The sequence below is a fragment of the Vulpes lagopus genome, chromosome 10 (assembly GCF_018345385.1).
Source record: "Vulpes lagopus strain Blue_001 chromosome 10, ASM1834538v1, whole genome shotgun sequence".
Lineage (NCBI taxonomy): Eukaryota > Metazoa > Chordata > Mammalia > Carnivora > Canidae > Vulpes > Vulpes lagopus.
In genome coordinates, this window is record NC_054833.1 from 65,538,872 (window position 1) to 65,552,386 (window position 13,515).

Consider the following 13,515-nt stretch of genomic DNA (forward strand, 5'->3'; position numbering starts at 1 on the left):
TCCCAGGTTGACAGAATGGCTACCAAACTTTGAGGTTTGCTGGGAACAGGTTCTTTTCCAGTACCTAAACTAAATCCTACAGAATCGTGCTTGGAAGGTTTTAAAAACATATAGTTGAAATTTTCAGGTGATGTCATAAATATTGACTCTTTCAAGTTTTGATGATCCAGATAACATGCTAAGAGGCTTACTGATCATCACATAAAGGTTGGATAAATCACGGAACAGAAGCCCTGCCCAGCACATGCTCATCAATAATGTAGTCATACACCACCAAGAGTAAACATACACATGTATACTCAAATCCCCTCCTACCTCCCACAAAGTCAGTGTGTCTGCTCAAGAGGTTCTTACGAAGATATGAGGAAATCTAGGGCCATATTTTACTAAACAACTATTCCCAATAGATCCCCTAGAAGATCCATTTACACTTTTAATCAATTAAGATAGTATTTTGTTTCCCTAGAGTTTTTAATAGTGCACTCAGGGGAAGAAGCACCATTTGTAGTGTATAAGAGTGACATAGCCTATAAACCCATGGCCATGGCAGAACCATTAACTGACCACAGTACCCTTTCCAAACAAGCTCAGATGTGACCTCAGACTACTTCTTAATTGGCTCCAAGCAGCCACCACCACTAAATTGGGATTGGAATTGTAAAATGAGATCCATTTGCTGTCCTAGAATAAAACGTAGCCAACATGGGGCACCTGGGTGGCTGTCAGCTAAGCATCTGCCTCCAGCTTAGGTCATGATCCTGGAATCCTAGGATCGAACCCCATGTCAGACTCCCTGCTCTGCTTTCCCCTCTCTCTCTGCTCCTCCCCCCGTTCATGCTTTCTCTCTCTCAAATAAATGAATAAAAGCTTAAAAAGAAAGAATGTCACCAACAGACTCAGATGAAAGCTCCTTTTTTAAGCCCTTATTTTTAAAACTTTGGCACTTGGATGATTTTAAGCCTTTGTGAACATAAGCTTCCTGGGGTAAAGACCAACTCCAAGTATTTTGTTTATTAGAACTGGCATTTTTGGGGACAGTTCTGCCAATATTCATAAGTTTGGTAGACAACAGATATAAACGTATCATGTGTGTCATAAACATAACATTTCAATAATTCCTCAAAGTCCACATCTAGTACTGCTATTTCTTAAGAGAAATAAGTGACAGTGGGAGATGAAATGGCCAAATGGGGGCAGAGTGGGGATAAGTAACAGGCAGAGGGGACAAAAGGTCAGCAGAGAGCAGAAGGGACCAATCTGCCAAAAACCAAAGTGTAGGCTATGAGGGAAAGGGAGAGAATACTACATCTATCAATCCAGGCTTTCCTGGCACCTACTTTGGATGCTTGAAGGCCATGAGACACCGCTCATACTTTCCCACCATGCTCCAGGCCATGACCAGGCCATCAGCACTTCCCGAGAGGAGATGCCACTGGTCAAAGCACAGGCACTTCACGGCTCCCTCGTGGCCACTGAGAGTCTGCAAGAGAAGATGCCTCTGTTTCCAGCCCATCTTCAACTCAGATTGCAAGTTCTCCAAGGGCCAAAGCTGAAGGCTTCTTTAGGTGAATTGCAAAGCCACACTCTGCCAATCCATGACTACCACTCACTTGGTATTTACCGGAGCCAACTTTACTTTTGTTCTAATAAGGCCAGTGGTGTCCCTGCCTCCCTCTCTCCAGAGCTCTCTTTCCATTGAAGGAAGAATGTGGTCAGGAAGAGGCCTTGCTCTTAGTGGATCTGTAGCTGGGAACAGGTCTCATCTTCCTGGAATACTAGAGAGGGCCAGAATTCACCATCCTCTGCTGCCACAAGATGTAGAAGGTGTAGGGCCAGGCATTCCATCCCCAGTTCCTTGCCAAGACCAGAGGACACCTGGGGCATCCCTGCACCTGTAACTGCTGGTTAGACCATGGTGACAACAAGATTAATGGGAAAAAATCCACCACCCAGGCCAGCAGCTTCTCACTGTACTCCTGTGCTCCTGGCACAAATGTATCTCACCACCACCCACTAGGGCCAGGGGGGTTTCAAACCCAACATTTTTGTGTGTGTGAACATTCAAGCACTTCCAAGACAGCCAATGTTCTCTTTTCACCAGAGAGTGAGGAGAAAAAACACTGTGACTTTGTTTGTTCCCTTACCCCATGCAAGAGTTGGGGTAAAATGTTCTAGAAAAGGAAAAGTCAGTTTACCTCTGCTATTAAAAGACCCTGAACCCATATATCATGCCGAGTCAGAATGTAGCCTTCTACCACCACCTCCATGAAAACGTGGGTCACATGATCCCTGACCCTCCACTGACTCCAAATGGCCCCCTTTGGTGGAGGGCAAGGAGGAGCTTCCACATCAGCTCTTCAGGACCACCCTTTTGGAGACTGTAAGTTGATAGCTTTAAGGATTCTGGGGAGCTCCATGGGGGAGGCCATAAGTCTCATCCAGTCCATCACCACTAGGGTGCCCCTTCCCCCCACAACTTAATTCCCTCTCACCTTTACTAGCTGGGCCATGACAATGTGCCACACTTTGACCAAGCCCCGCTCACAACTGCTCACGATGTAGGTATCGTTGATCTGGTGGCCAAGATGGGGTCTTTGTGTTTAAATGTCTTCAGACACTTCCCTGTTTCTATGTCCCACTCTGAAAGGGAAGGGGAAGAAGAGGGGCATGAAGGCAGGTTAAGGTAGAGTTCCATACCCCATCACAGAAGCCAAGCCCATCAAGTCAGACCCTAGAAGGCCATCACCCGGCCCAGCAGGCTCACCAACAGCTCTGTGTGCTTCCAACTAGAGCTCCCTGACCATGGGCCCCTGGGAGAGCCAGCAATGCACACACCTTGCCTCTAAACCTAGAATTTTGTGTTGGGGTCCAAGTGCTAGACAGCTCATCTCTAATAAGCCTCCTTCTTGAGCCTGAAAACTACTTGCTATTGAGTGGACTCCAAGAAAATCAAGGCATGTGTTCATGGCATCATTGCTTCCAGACACTATTCTCCTGACTCACCCTTTCTACCCCCCAAAGAAAAGAAAGCTGTCTATCCTTATTTACATTTTAAAATATTTCTGAATCTGACTTTTGGATTTTACTAACTGACAGATTGCCACAGCTGGGGGCAGGCTTAATGCTGCTTCTATATAGATGGTGCTGGAGCAACTGTCTAGCGTACTGTAAGTGTTAGGAAGTATGAAAGTAGAAAGGTAGGTGGGAGAACAAAGCTTAAGAAAAAACTGAAATTAGGCACCACAAATTCATCAGGCCCAAAGTACCTCTCAGGCAACAGGATGCATAATCTAAGACAAAATAATAACCGCAGCTGATACTTAACCTATAGCACTTACGAGCCAGGCACCATTACAAGTGCTTGACATGTATTAACTCCTCTTCACAAGACAATTACTATCATTATTCCCCACCACACAGATGGGGAAACAGGCATAGAGGGGTTCAGTAACCTGGTCAAGATCATGCAGATGATAAGCAGATAGAGCTGGGTTTCAAATCCAAAGATTCTGGATCCAGAAGCCATGCTCTTAACCACATACATTAGATTAACCCTAACATATAAGAATGTTTTTCTTCATGTATTTTTACATATCCATTAGCCCTTTTATCCAATTAGAAAGATGAAAACTGAGAGGCACTTGGCTGGCCTAGTAGGTGGAGCAAGAGACTCTTTATCTTGCGGTTGTGAGCTTGAGCCCCACATTGGACATAGAGATTACTTAAAAATAAAATCTTCAAAAAAAAAAAAAGGGGAGAAAGTCAGAAGATAAATTAAAAGAATCTATGGGGCAGCCCAGGTGGCTCAGCGGTTTAGCGCCACCTTCACCCCAGGGCCTGATCCTGGGCACCCAGGGTTGAGTCCCACATCAGGCTCCCTGCATGGAGCTGGCTTCTCCCTCTGCCTGTGTCTCTGCCTCTCTCTCTCTCTCTCTCTCTCTCTCTCTCTCTCTCTCTCTTTCTGTGTGTGTGTGTGTGTGTGTGTCATGAATAAATAAATAAAATCTTTAAAAAAAAATAAAAGAAAAGAATCTATGGGAAGGTGCCCTTGTTTAAAAATTTAACAAAGGGCGCCTGGGTGGTTCAGTAGCCAAGCATCTGCCTTTGGCTCAGAGCATGATCCCGGGGTCCTGGGATCAAGTCCCACATCAGGCTCCCTGCAAGGAGCCTGCTTCTCCCTCTGCCTGTGTCTCTGCCTTTCTCTCTGTGTGTGTCTCTCATGAATAAATAAATAAAATCTTTTTTAAAATAAATAAATAAAAACTTAACAAGTGGGAGGTTACATTTCAGATCTCTAATCGTCTCTTTTTCCTTCTATTTTGGTAACCGAGGCAGGTGGGAGGACCCCAGGGGATGTAGGCAGTCTGGGGTCTGGGGCTAGGATTCTATAGGATAAAGCTCATGATGTAGAAGGCCCTTGATAATTTGGCCTCAACAAACTAACTAGCCTTATGTCCAACACCACATGCTGTAGTCCAGCCATACCAAGCAAGGGGAAGTTCTAGAAATACATCATTTTTTCAACCTTCTGTGAATTTGCCTGTGCTGTGCCTTCTGCTTATAATGTTCTATATTCTCCCTCTGCCTGTAGAACTATTTATCCTCAAGGCTGCACTCAAATAGCACCCTGCCTGTGGTGCTTTCCCTGTTACTCTTATTTCTATGGTCCCTTAGAATTTCACATGTTGGGATACCTGGGTGGCTTAGTCAGTTAAGAATCTGCCTTTGGCTCAGATCATGATCTCAAGGTCCTGGGATAGAGCCCAGCATCAGATTCCATGCTCAATGGGGAGTCTGCTTGTCCCTCTCCCTCTCTCTCTGCCCCTCCCCCTGCTCATGCTCTCTCAATCTCTCTCTCTCAAGTAAATGAAAATCTTTAAAAAAAAAAAAAAGAAAAGAAAAGATAAAGAAAAGAAAAAAAGAATTCCACGTGTTGGTTAGGAACACATGATTTAGAGTCAGACAGCCCTGGGTTCAAGTCCCCACTCTACCACGCAGCAGCTCCAATTTGGGGCAAGTTGTTTTTCTCTCTGAATTTTAGATTCTTCATCTGTATCCATGCCATAGGCTTCTTGTGAGGGTTAAATAATCAATATGTGTAAAGCATCTACGTCAATCACAAAATTAGTATTCAATAAATGGCAGCTGTTATTATTCACATATTTATTATAGCCTCCATTGCATATTCATGTATCTATCCCCATTAAGAGATTATGAGCCTCTTGAGGAGATAAAAAGCCATATTGAAAGGGCCATATCATATTCATTTTTTATCTTAGCACCTAGCAGTGTCTAATATATTGTAGGTATTCCATAAATAGTTGTTAAATGAATGGATCAATAGATACGTGGATGGATGAATGAATGGATGGTTGGATGGATGGTTGGATGGATGGATAAAAGAATGTCTTACTATAGAAATGAGCAAAACAAGTATTTTGACAACCCATGGATTTGGGGAAATTTCTGAGAAAGTTTAAGGAATTTCTTTCTCACCTTTCACTTGGCAATCTCTTGCTCCAGATACGAGCCTGTTCTTATATAAATCCATGCAAGTGATTGTCCCCTGGTGGCCATTGAAGATTCGTATACAAGCCCCACTTTTCAGATCCCAGAATCTGTGGAATCAGGCCAAAAAAAAAATGTTTTTGAGATTTTTCTGAGGGCCCAAAGGGATCATACTGTATATGACTTCCCTTAGATCAACATTTGTTGAAAGGCAGCAAAATTCGTGGTCAAGCTTAGAGTCAGAGGTCTGGATTTGAATCCCAGTTGCAGCTTTGGGAAAGTTACTTAATTTGAATCCCGGTGTGACTTTGGGAAAATTACTTAATTTCTGTGTAAGCTTCATTTCCTCATTGGCAGAATACAAATGATAACTATGATAGTTACACGTCATTGGGGTTTTGTGAAAAATTAAATACACAAATGCAATGATTGTCAACTAGGAGTGATTTCCACCCCTAGGGGACATTTGATAATGTCTGAAGACACTTGGTTGTCTCAAGTGGGAAGAGAGATGCTACTGTTATCTAGTGCGTAGAGTCCCAGGATATTGCTAACATCCTCCAATGCACAGGATAGCCTCCACATGAAGTATTTTACAGTCCCAAACTGAGAAACCCTGCATTAATTCATGTAACATTGGAACAATGATCAACACGTAGAAAATGCTTAGTAAGTTTTGGTTGGTATTAGGTGGAAGAGTTTCTAGAATTACCATCAGGCTTAAAATCCATGGCACTGATTCAACAGTAGGGCTGATTTTCAAATAAGAACAAAAGAACAATTTACTTCAGTCACTTGGATCTAAAATATTTTATGTGTATTTCTAAGACATATCTAAGAGATATATAGGAACATGTATGAGTCACACCATTTTTAATAAGCAAACCTGCCTGAGGTCTTTGAACAATCACTGATACAGACCTCCACTTCAGCCAGTTTGCTTTTGTGACAGGGCAAAGTGTAATATTAAGATATTGGGCTCTGAAGCCAGGTTGTCTGAGGTACAATCCCAGGTCCAATACTTACTAGCCGTATGATCTTGGATAAGTTAATGAACCACTCTATCTCAGTTTCCTCAGATGGAAATTGGAGATAATAATGATAGTTACTACCTCATAGAGTTATTATGAGACTCGGCACATAATAAACAATTAATAAATGTTCCTTTTGTTTTTCTTTGAATGTGCTAAGCTTTTTCTTCTAATATTCCCAAAAGGTCCTGTGGCTTTAGCTGTCTGTCAGAGCCTGCTATGCACCACAGTGCATTTAATGATATCCCACTGGCCTGGAAAAAAGCAAGTTTTGAATTTCTGTTTCTAGCAACATGGCCAACCACGTGTTCAGGTTGTTTTTCTTAATTTGTGCAGAAAATATATTTGATAAACACTTTTAGAGAAATAGGAATAGGGATACCTGGCTGGCTCAGTCAGAAGAGCATGTGACTCTGATCTTAGAGTGGTAAGTTCAAGCTACGTGTTGGGTACAAAGATTACTTAAATAAATAAATAAGCTTTAAAAAAATAAAGAAAAATAGGAATAGGAATAGAAGGAACTTCCTTGATTCCACAAACTTATAAACAAAGAGTCATACAAGCATTATACTTAGTGAAAAAACTATAGATGTACTCCCTTCAAAAAGGAGAACAAGATAAAGATGCCTGCTCTCACTGCTTCTGCTTAACTGGAAGGTCTAGGTAAAGTCAGAAAGAAAGAAAAAGAAAAAAGTAGTATATAAGTATTAGAAAAGAAGGTAATTATCGTAATTATTTCTGTTTGAAAGACTATCAGCATAGAAAAACCAAATCAGCACACATACTTTTAAAACTAATAAGAGGGCGAGGGTGAATGGGTGACAGGCACTGAGGGGGGCACTTGACGGGATGAGCACTGGGTGTTATTCTGTATGTTGGTAAATTGAACACAAATAAAAAAATTAATTTATTAAAAAAATGAAAAAAAAGAAAATTTAAAAACATAAAAAAATAAAAAAATAAAACTAATAAGAGAGGTTAGCAAGGTTACTGGATACAAGAACAATCTATAAAAATCAATATCATTGGTATAGAGATACCAGCAATAATCAATTTGAAAATATAAACAAAAATAAGATACTATTCACAATAGCAATAAACTTAAAGTTTATAGATATTAAATAATAATACACAGACTTAAAAAGAATACATAGACTTTTACAAATAAAATTTTAATATTTTTTAAAGAATTTATGTCCAAGTAATCTTTACATTGAACGTGGGGCTTTAACTCACAACCCTAAGATTAAGAGTCGCATGCTCTACTGATTGAGCCAGCCAGGGACCCCTATAAATAAAACCTTAAAGGTCTAAGAAAGAAAAAAGAAACTAATGTGTTGACCAAATTAGTCAATAAACTCAGTGCAACCACAATCAAAAGTCTAGTTTATATTTAAGTTAATGAACCTACTCTAAAAACTAAAAAAGATATATACTCTAGCTAAGTTACATTAAAAAGAAGAAGAAAAGTAAAAAAAAAAAAAAAGAAGAAGAAGAAGAAGAAAAGTAAGGAGTAGAACTTGCCCTACCATCATATATTATAACATTATCCTAATGCATAGTTAAAAACAAAACAAATTAAAAACCAGAATGTTCCTGATTGACATCTCAGCAAGTTATTTTGTGGGTATCAACAAGGTTATTCTCAATTTTTAGGGGAAGCATAAATCCTAGAATCGCCAACACAATACCGATGGAGGGAAACAAAGTTGGAAAACTGACAGTACTTGACTTCAAGACTTACTGCAAAACTATAGTAATCAAGATGGTGTGGTATTGGTTAAAGAACAGACAAATAGATCAATCAATGAAACTAAATAGAGAGCCCAGAAAGAAATTAGCAGAAATATAGTCAACTGGTTACAAAGATAATACAATGAAACAATAGTCGTTTTAACAAATGCTACTGCAACAACCCATAAGCAAAAAAAGTGAATGTAGGCACTGACCTAACACCCTTCACAAAAATTAACTCAAAATGGATCACAGACTTAAATGTAAAGTGTAAAACTATAATACTCCTAAAAGATAATGTAAGAGAAAACTAGCTGACCTCAGGTATGGCAATGATTTTTTTAGATAAAACACCAAAAGCACAATTAATGAAAAGAGATAATTGATAGGCTAGACTTCATTAAAATTAAAATTTCTGCTCTGCAAATGACAATGTCAAGAAAGTGAGAAGATAAGCCACAGACTAGAAGAAAATATTTGCAAAAGGCACATCTGATAAGTACTACTATCTGAAATATACCAAGAACTCTTAAATCTCGACAATGAGAAAACAACTCTGGGATGCCTGGGTGGTCCAGCAGTTGAGCCTTTAGCTCAGGACCATGATCCTGAGATCAAGTCCTGCATTGGGCTCCCTGCAGGGAGCCTGCTTCTCCCTCTGCCTGTGTCTCTGCCTCTCTCTGTGTGTCTCTCATGAATAAATACATAAAGTCTTTTTTAAAAAAAGACAATAATTCTGATACTAAAATGATGGATACATGTCATTATACATTCGCCCAAATTCATAAAATGTACAGCACCAAGAGTGAACCTAAGGTAAACTGTGGATTTGGGGTGATTGTGATGTGTCAATAGATGTTCACCAATTGTAACAAATGTCCCACTCTGGTGGGGGATGTTGGTAATGGGGAAGGCTGTGAATATAGGGGAGCGCAAGGTATATGGGAAATCTCAGTATTCTCCTCTCAAATTTGCTGTGAACCTAAAACAGCTACATAGAAATTGTCTTTTTTTCAAAGGTGTTTTTGATGCAAGATCAGAAAAACAAACCAATAGTCTAGAATAGAGAACTCACAGAGACACTCTCATGTACGTGTGGGGAAATTACCATGTGATAAAGAAGGTACCACAAGTCAGTGGAGGACAGGTAGATTCCTTACTAAATGTTGCTGTGGGGGAAACTGCTTGCTTTATTTCAAAATAAATAAATGAAATGGAAACTCTACCTAACACCACGTACCAAGTTGGACTTGGTTAGGTTAAAGAACTTAATCTTAAATAGGTTAAAGAACTGAATGTAAAAGGTCAAACTATAAAGTTAATAGGACAAGGGGTGCCTGACTGGCTCAGTTGGAAGAATGTGCAACTCTTGATCTTGGGGTCATGAGCTCAAGCCCCACACGGGGTGTAGTGATTATTTAAATAAATAAACTTTTAAAAAACTTAAAAACTCAAGTTAATAGGACAAACTATTTTTTTAAGATTTTATTTATTTATTCATGAGAGTCACACAGAGAGAGAGGCAGAGGGAGAAGCAGGCTCCATGCAGGGAGCCTGATGTGGGACTCGATCCCAGGACTCCAGGATCACACCCTGGGCCAAAGGCAGGCACTAAACCACTAAGCCACACAGGCGTCCCAGGACAAACTATTTTAAAATATCTTTGTGAACTAGGACTAGAAAGACTCATAGACAGAAGATTAAAAGTATGGATAAACTGATACATTTTATTACAGCAATATAAAGAATTTTTATTCAGCAAAGGACACTATAAACAAAGTTAATGGAGTGATGAAGGAATAGATGATATTTGCAATTTTTAAAATGACAAGGGGCTAATACAAAGAAGAAAATGTAGAACTGCAAATCAAGAAGAAAATTAGAGTAACCCCAGTAGAAAAACAGGAAAAAGATACAATCAGGCCATTTATAAAAGAGAAAGCAAACTTATTAGTAATCAAAGTCATACAAATGGAAATGATTTTACACATATCCATCTGGTATTTGGATGCACATATCCAATAGTTTGAAAAAAAATTAAAATCTAGATGATGCCCAGTGTTGGTAGGGAAAGAGATACAAGAGGTCTGCTAGTGAGAATATGGACCCATACAGTCACCGTGGACTCCAGTTAGTACTTGGTGAAATCAGGTAGCACCTACCCTATATCCCAGCAAGTCCATTCCTAGATATATATACCTAAGAAATCTCATAATGTCAATAAGGGGACAAAGATGCTCAAAGCAGCATTATTTGGAGGCAAGCTGGTGTCCTTCACTCGGGAAGCAAGCAGGTGAAACATATTGGAGTACTACGTGACTAACCAGATGGTAATGGGTACATCTTTGAAACATAGGATGAGGGACGCCTGGGTGTCTCAGTGGTTGAGCATGTGCCTTCAGCTCAGGGCATGATCCCAGGGTCCTGGGATCGAGTCCCACAGGAGCCTGCTTCTCTCTCTGCCTGTGTCTCTGCCTCTCTCCTTGTATTTGGGGACAAGATCAACATTTAAACCAATGGACATCCAGTAAAGCAGATTGCCCTTCATAATGTGCATGGGCCTTATCCAATCAACTGAAGGCCTAAAGAGAACAAAAAGAACAATCTCCCCTTACTCCAACAGTGGGATTCTCCAGCAGACCACCTGTAGATTCATCTGCACCCTCAACTCTCCTGGGTCTCCACCCTGCAGGCCCACACTGTAGATTTGAGACTTTGCAGTCTCCATAATCACGTGAGACAATTTAGTATAATAAATCTCTTCATATATATATATTATATATATATATAAAGACACACATCTCACTGGTTCTCTTTCTCTGGAAACCTTAATACACACATATAAGAGTATGCCCAACCTCATTAGTAATTAAAGAAGTTATGATTAAAACCACAATAAAGATTATTTAAAGCCCATCAGATTGACATTTAATATCATTGGTCTTGAACATTTAAAAGTGTTGGTGGGATCTAGAAGAAGGGATCCTCTCATACCCTGCTGATGAGAGTGTAACTTAATGCAACCGTTTTGGAAAATAATTTAGCACTCCTACCAACAAATTGCACTACAGGGGCACCTGGGTGGCTCAGTGGTAGAGCATCTGCCTTTGGCTCAGGTTGTGATCTTGGGGTCCAGGGATCCAGTCCCACATCAGGCTCCCTGCAGAAAGCCTGCTTCTCCCTCTGTCTATGTCTCTGCCTTTCTCTGTGTGTCTCTCATGAATAAATAGTAAAATCTTTAAAATATATTTATATGTGTATATGTGTGTGTGTGTACATTTTCAAACACTATTTTGCTACTAAAGCATATTTCACACCCACAGAAAACTACTTTCCCCTGAGGAATCTATAAAAAAAAATACAGCCATCATCTAAGAGTGCTAGAAAAGATACGTTCTGATTCACAGCCTTCAACTAGAAAGTAGCCTGATGATAGATATAAATCTATCTCATTCAAAGTTTAATTTTTTTTTATTATTTATTTATGAGAGTCATACAGAGAGAGAGAGAGAGAGAGGCAGAGACATAGGTAGAGGGAGAAGCAGGCTCCATGCACTGGGAGCCTGACGTGGGATTCGATCCCGGGTCTCCAGGATCGCGCCCTGGGCCAAAGGCAGGCGCCAAACCGCTGCGCCACCCAGGGATCCCTCATTCAAAGTTTAAACAGTATACAAATTATTGGTTTTTACCTTGACAAATAAAGAAGAAATATTATGGGATATTCAAGAAATCAGTATCATTTAAGGTAACTTTTCAAAAAATACGAAAAGGAAAAAGCATGCATGCTTCTTCCACAAACTGAGTTTGGGCCTTGGGTAGGGTGGACCACGACTCCCTCAGACCACTCACCTGATACTCAGGTCATAACTCCCGCTTAGTAGAAAGTTCTCCTCCTCACACAAGAAGAGAGTGCGGACACTCCCAGCATGGCCTCGGAACTCGATGGGTAACTCCTTTACTTGTATGACATCTAGAAGCTGGATCTTACGGTTGGATGACACTGCCACCAAATCTCCTCCAGAATAGTGGATGACTCTGTTTCGGTCCCACCTGAGTTGCCAGGGAAAAAGATGATCCATGAAAGAAGAGTTAGTGTCCTTCCAAGAACTCCCTTAGGATGGTGGCTGTCACCCTCAGCGATAATATAATGGAAAGTTCAAGGCCTTCCAATAAGGGATATAGCAGAAGGCACATCCTTGGTTGACCCCTACCTCATACTATACCAAAAAGTCTTTTAGGTTGAAACCTAAAGACAAGGGGTCCCTGAGTGGCTCAGTCAGTTAAGCATCTGCCTTTGGCTCAAGTCATGATCCCAGGGTCCTGGGATGGAGTCCTGCATCCGGCTCAGGGAGTCTGCTTCTCCCCCTCCTGCTCCCCTGCTTATGTTCTCTCTCTCTCTCTCTCTCTCTCAAGTAAATGAATAAAATCTTTTAAAAAACTAAAAACAGACAAAACCATGAAAAAAATCTGCTAATGTATGATAAATCCCCAAGAGAACAGAATATGCATCATTTCCCAAACTTATTTGACCATGGGAAGCCCTATACCAACTGCATATCCCACTGTTTCTTTTGTTGTTGTTTCTCTTAACCAATATCCAATGAGCACATATCAGGTTCCAAGTCCTGTGCTAACACAGGAAACACAAAGATGAATTAGATGTGGATCTTGCCTACAATGAGCTTGTAGTCCAGTAAAACAGGGTAAGTTAAATTAATTTTCCAATCATAAGACTTTCAGCAAGTAGATAAAATATGAGCAAGATGACCAAATCATTTATAGTCCAAACTGAGACTTTGTTATTGTGAAAGGGGACACTATTATTAATAACCCCAGGACCACAGAGTAAAGCGGGATTTTTTAAAGATTTTATTTATTTATTCATGAGAGACACAGAGAAAGAGGCAGAGACACAGGCAGAGGGAGAAGCAGGCTCCCTGCAGGGAACCTGATATGGGACTCGATCCCAATACCCTGGGATCATGACCTGAGCCAAAGGCAGACACTTAATGAATTGAGCAACCTAGGCACCCCAAAACAATGAAAATATTTCAAAAAAAGCAATGCTATCATGCACATGATTTGTGTGAATGACCACTGATCAGTACACCAAAAATTGTAACAGGAGAGCATCCTCCGCCCACTGCGAAGAATGGTGCAAACATCCAGCATCTATGCTCTGGAGGGATCTCATGTTCATGGTGGGCCAGAGCTTGATATGATAAAGGACTGCCTTCCCAAG

The 13,515-nt window shown here is 40.5% G+C and overlaps 1 protein-coding gene across 1 annotated transcript in view; it reads right to left on the reverse strand.

Moving 5' to 3' along the window:
* The window catches only part of CDRT1 (CMT1A duplicated region transcript 1), a 35,634-nt gene that overhangs the window by 14,177 nt on the left and 7,942 nt on the right, over positions 1–13,515 (reverse strand). Inside the window, 5 exon segments of the mRNA XM_041772156.1 lie at positions 1,338–1,480; positions 2,493–2,572; positions 2,575–2,640; positions 5,497–5,618; positions 12,123–12,323. Of these exon segments, the coding sequence (XP_041628090.1) occupies positions 1,338–1,480; positions 2,493–2,572; positions 2,575–2,640; positions 5,497–5,618; positions 12,123–12,323 (612 nt within the window).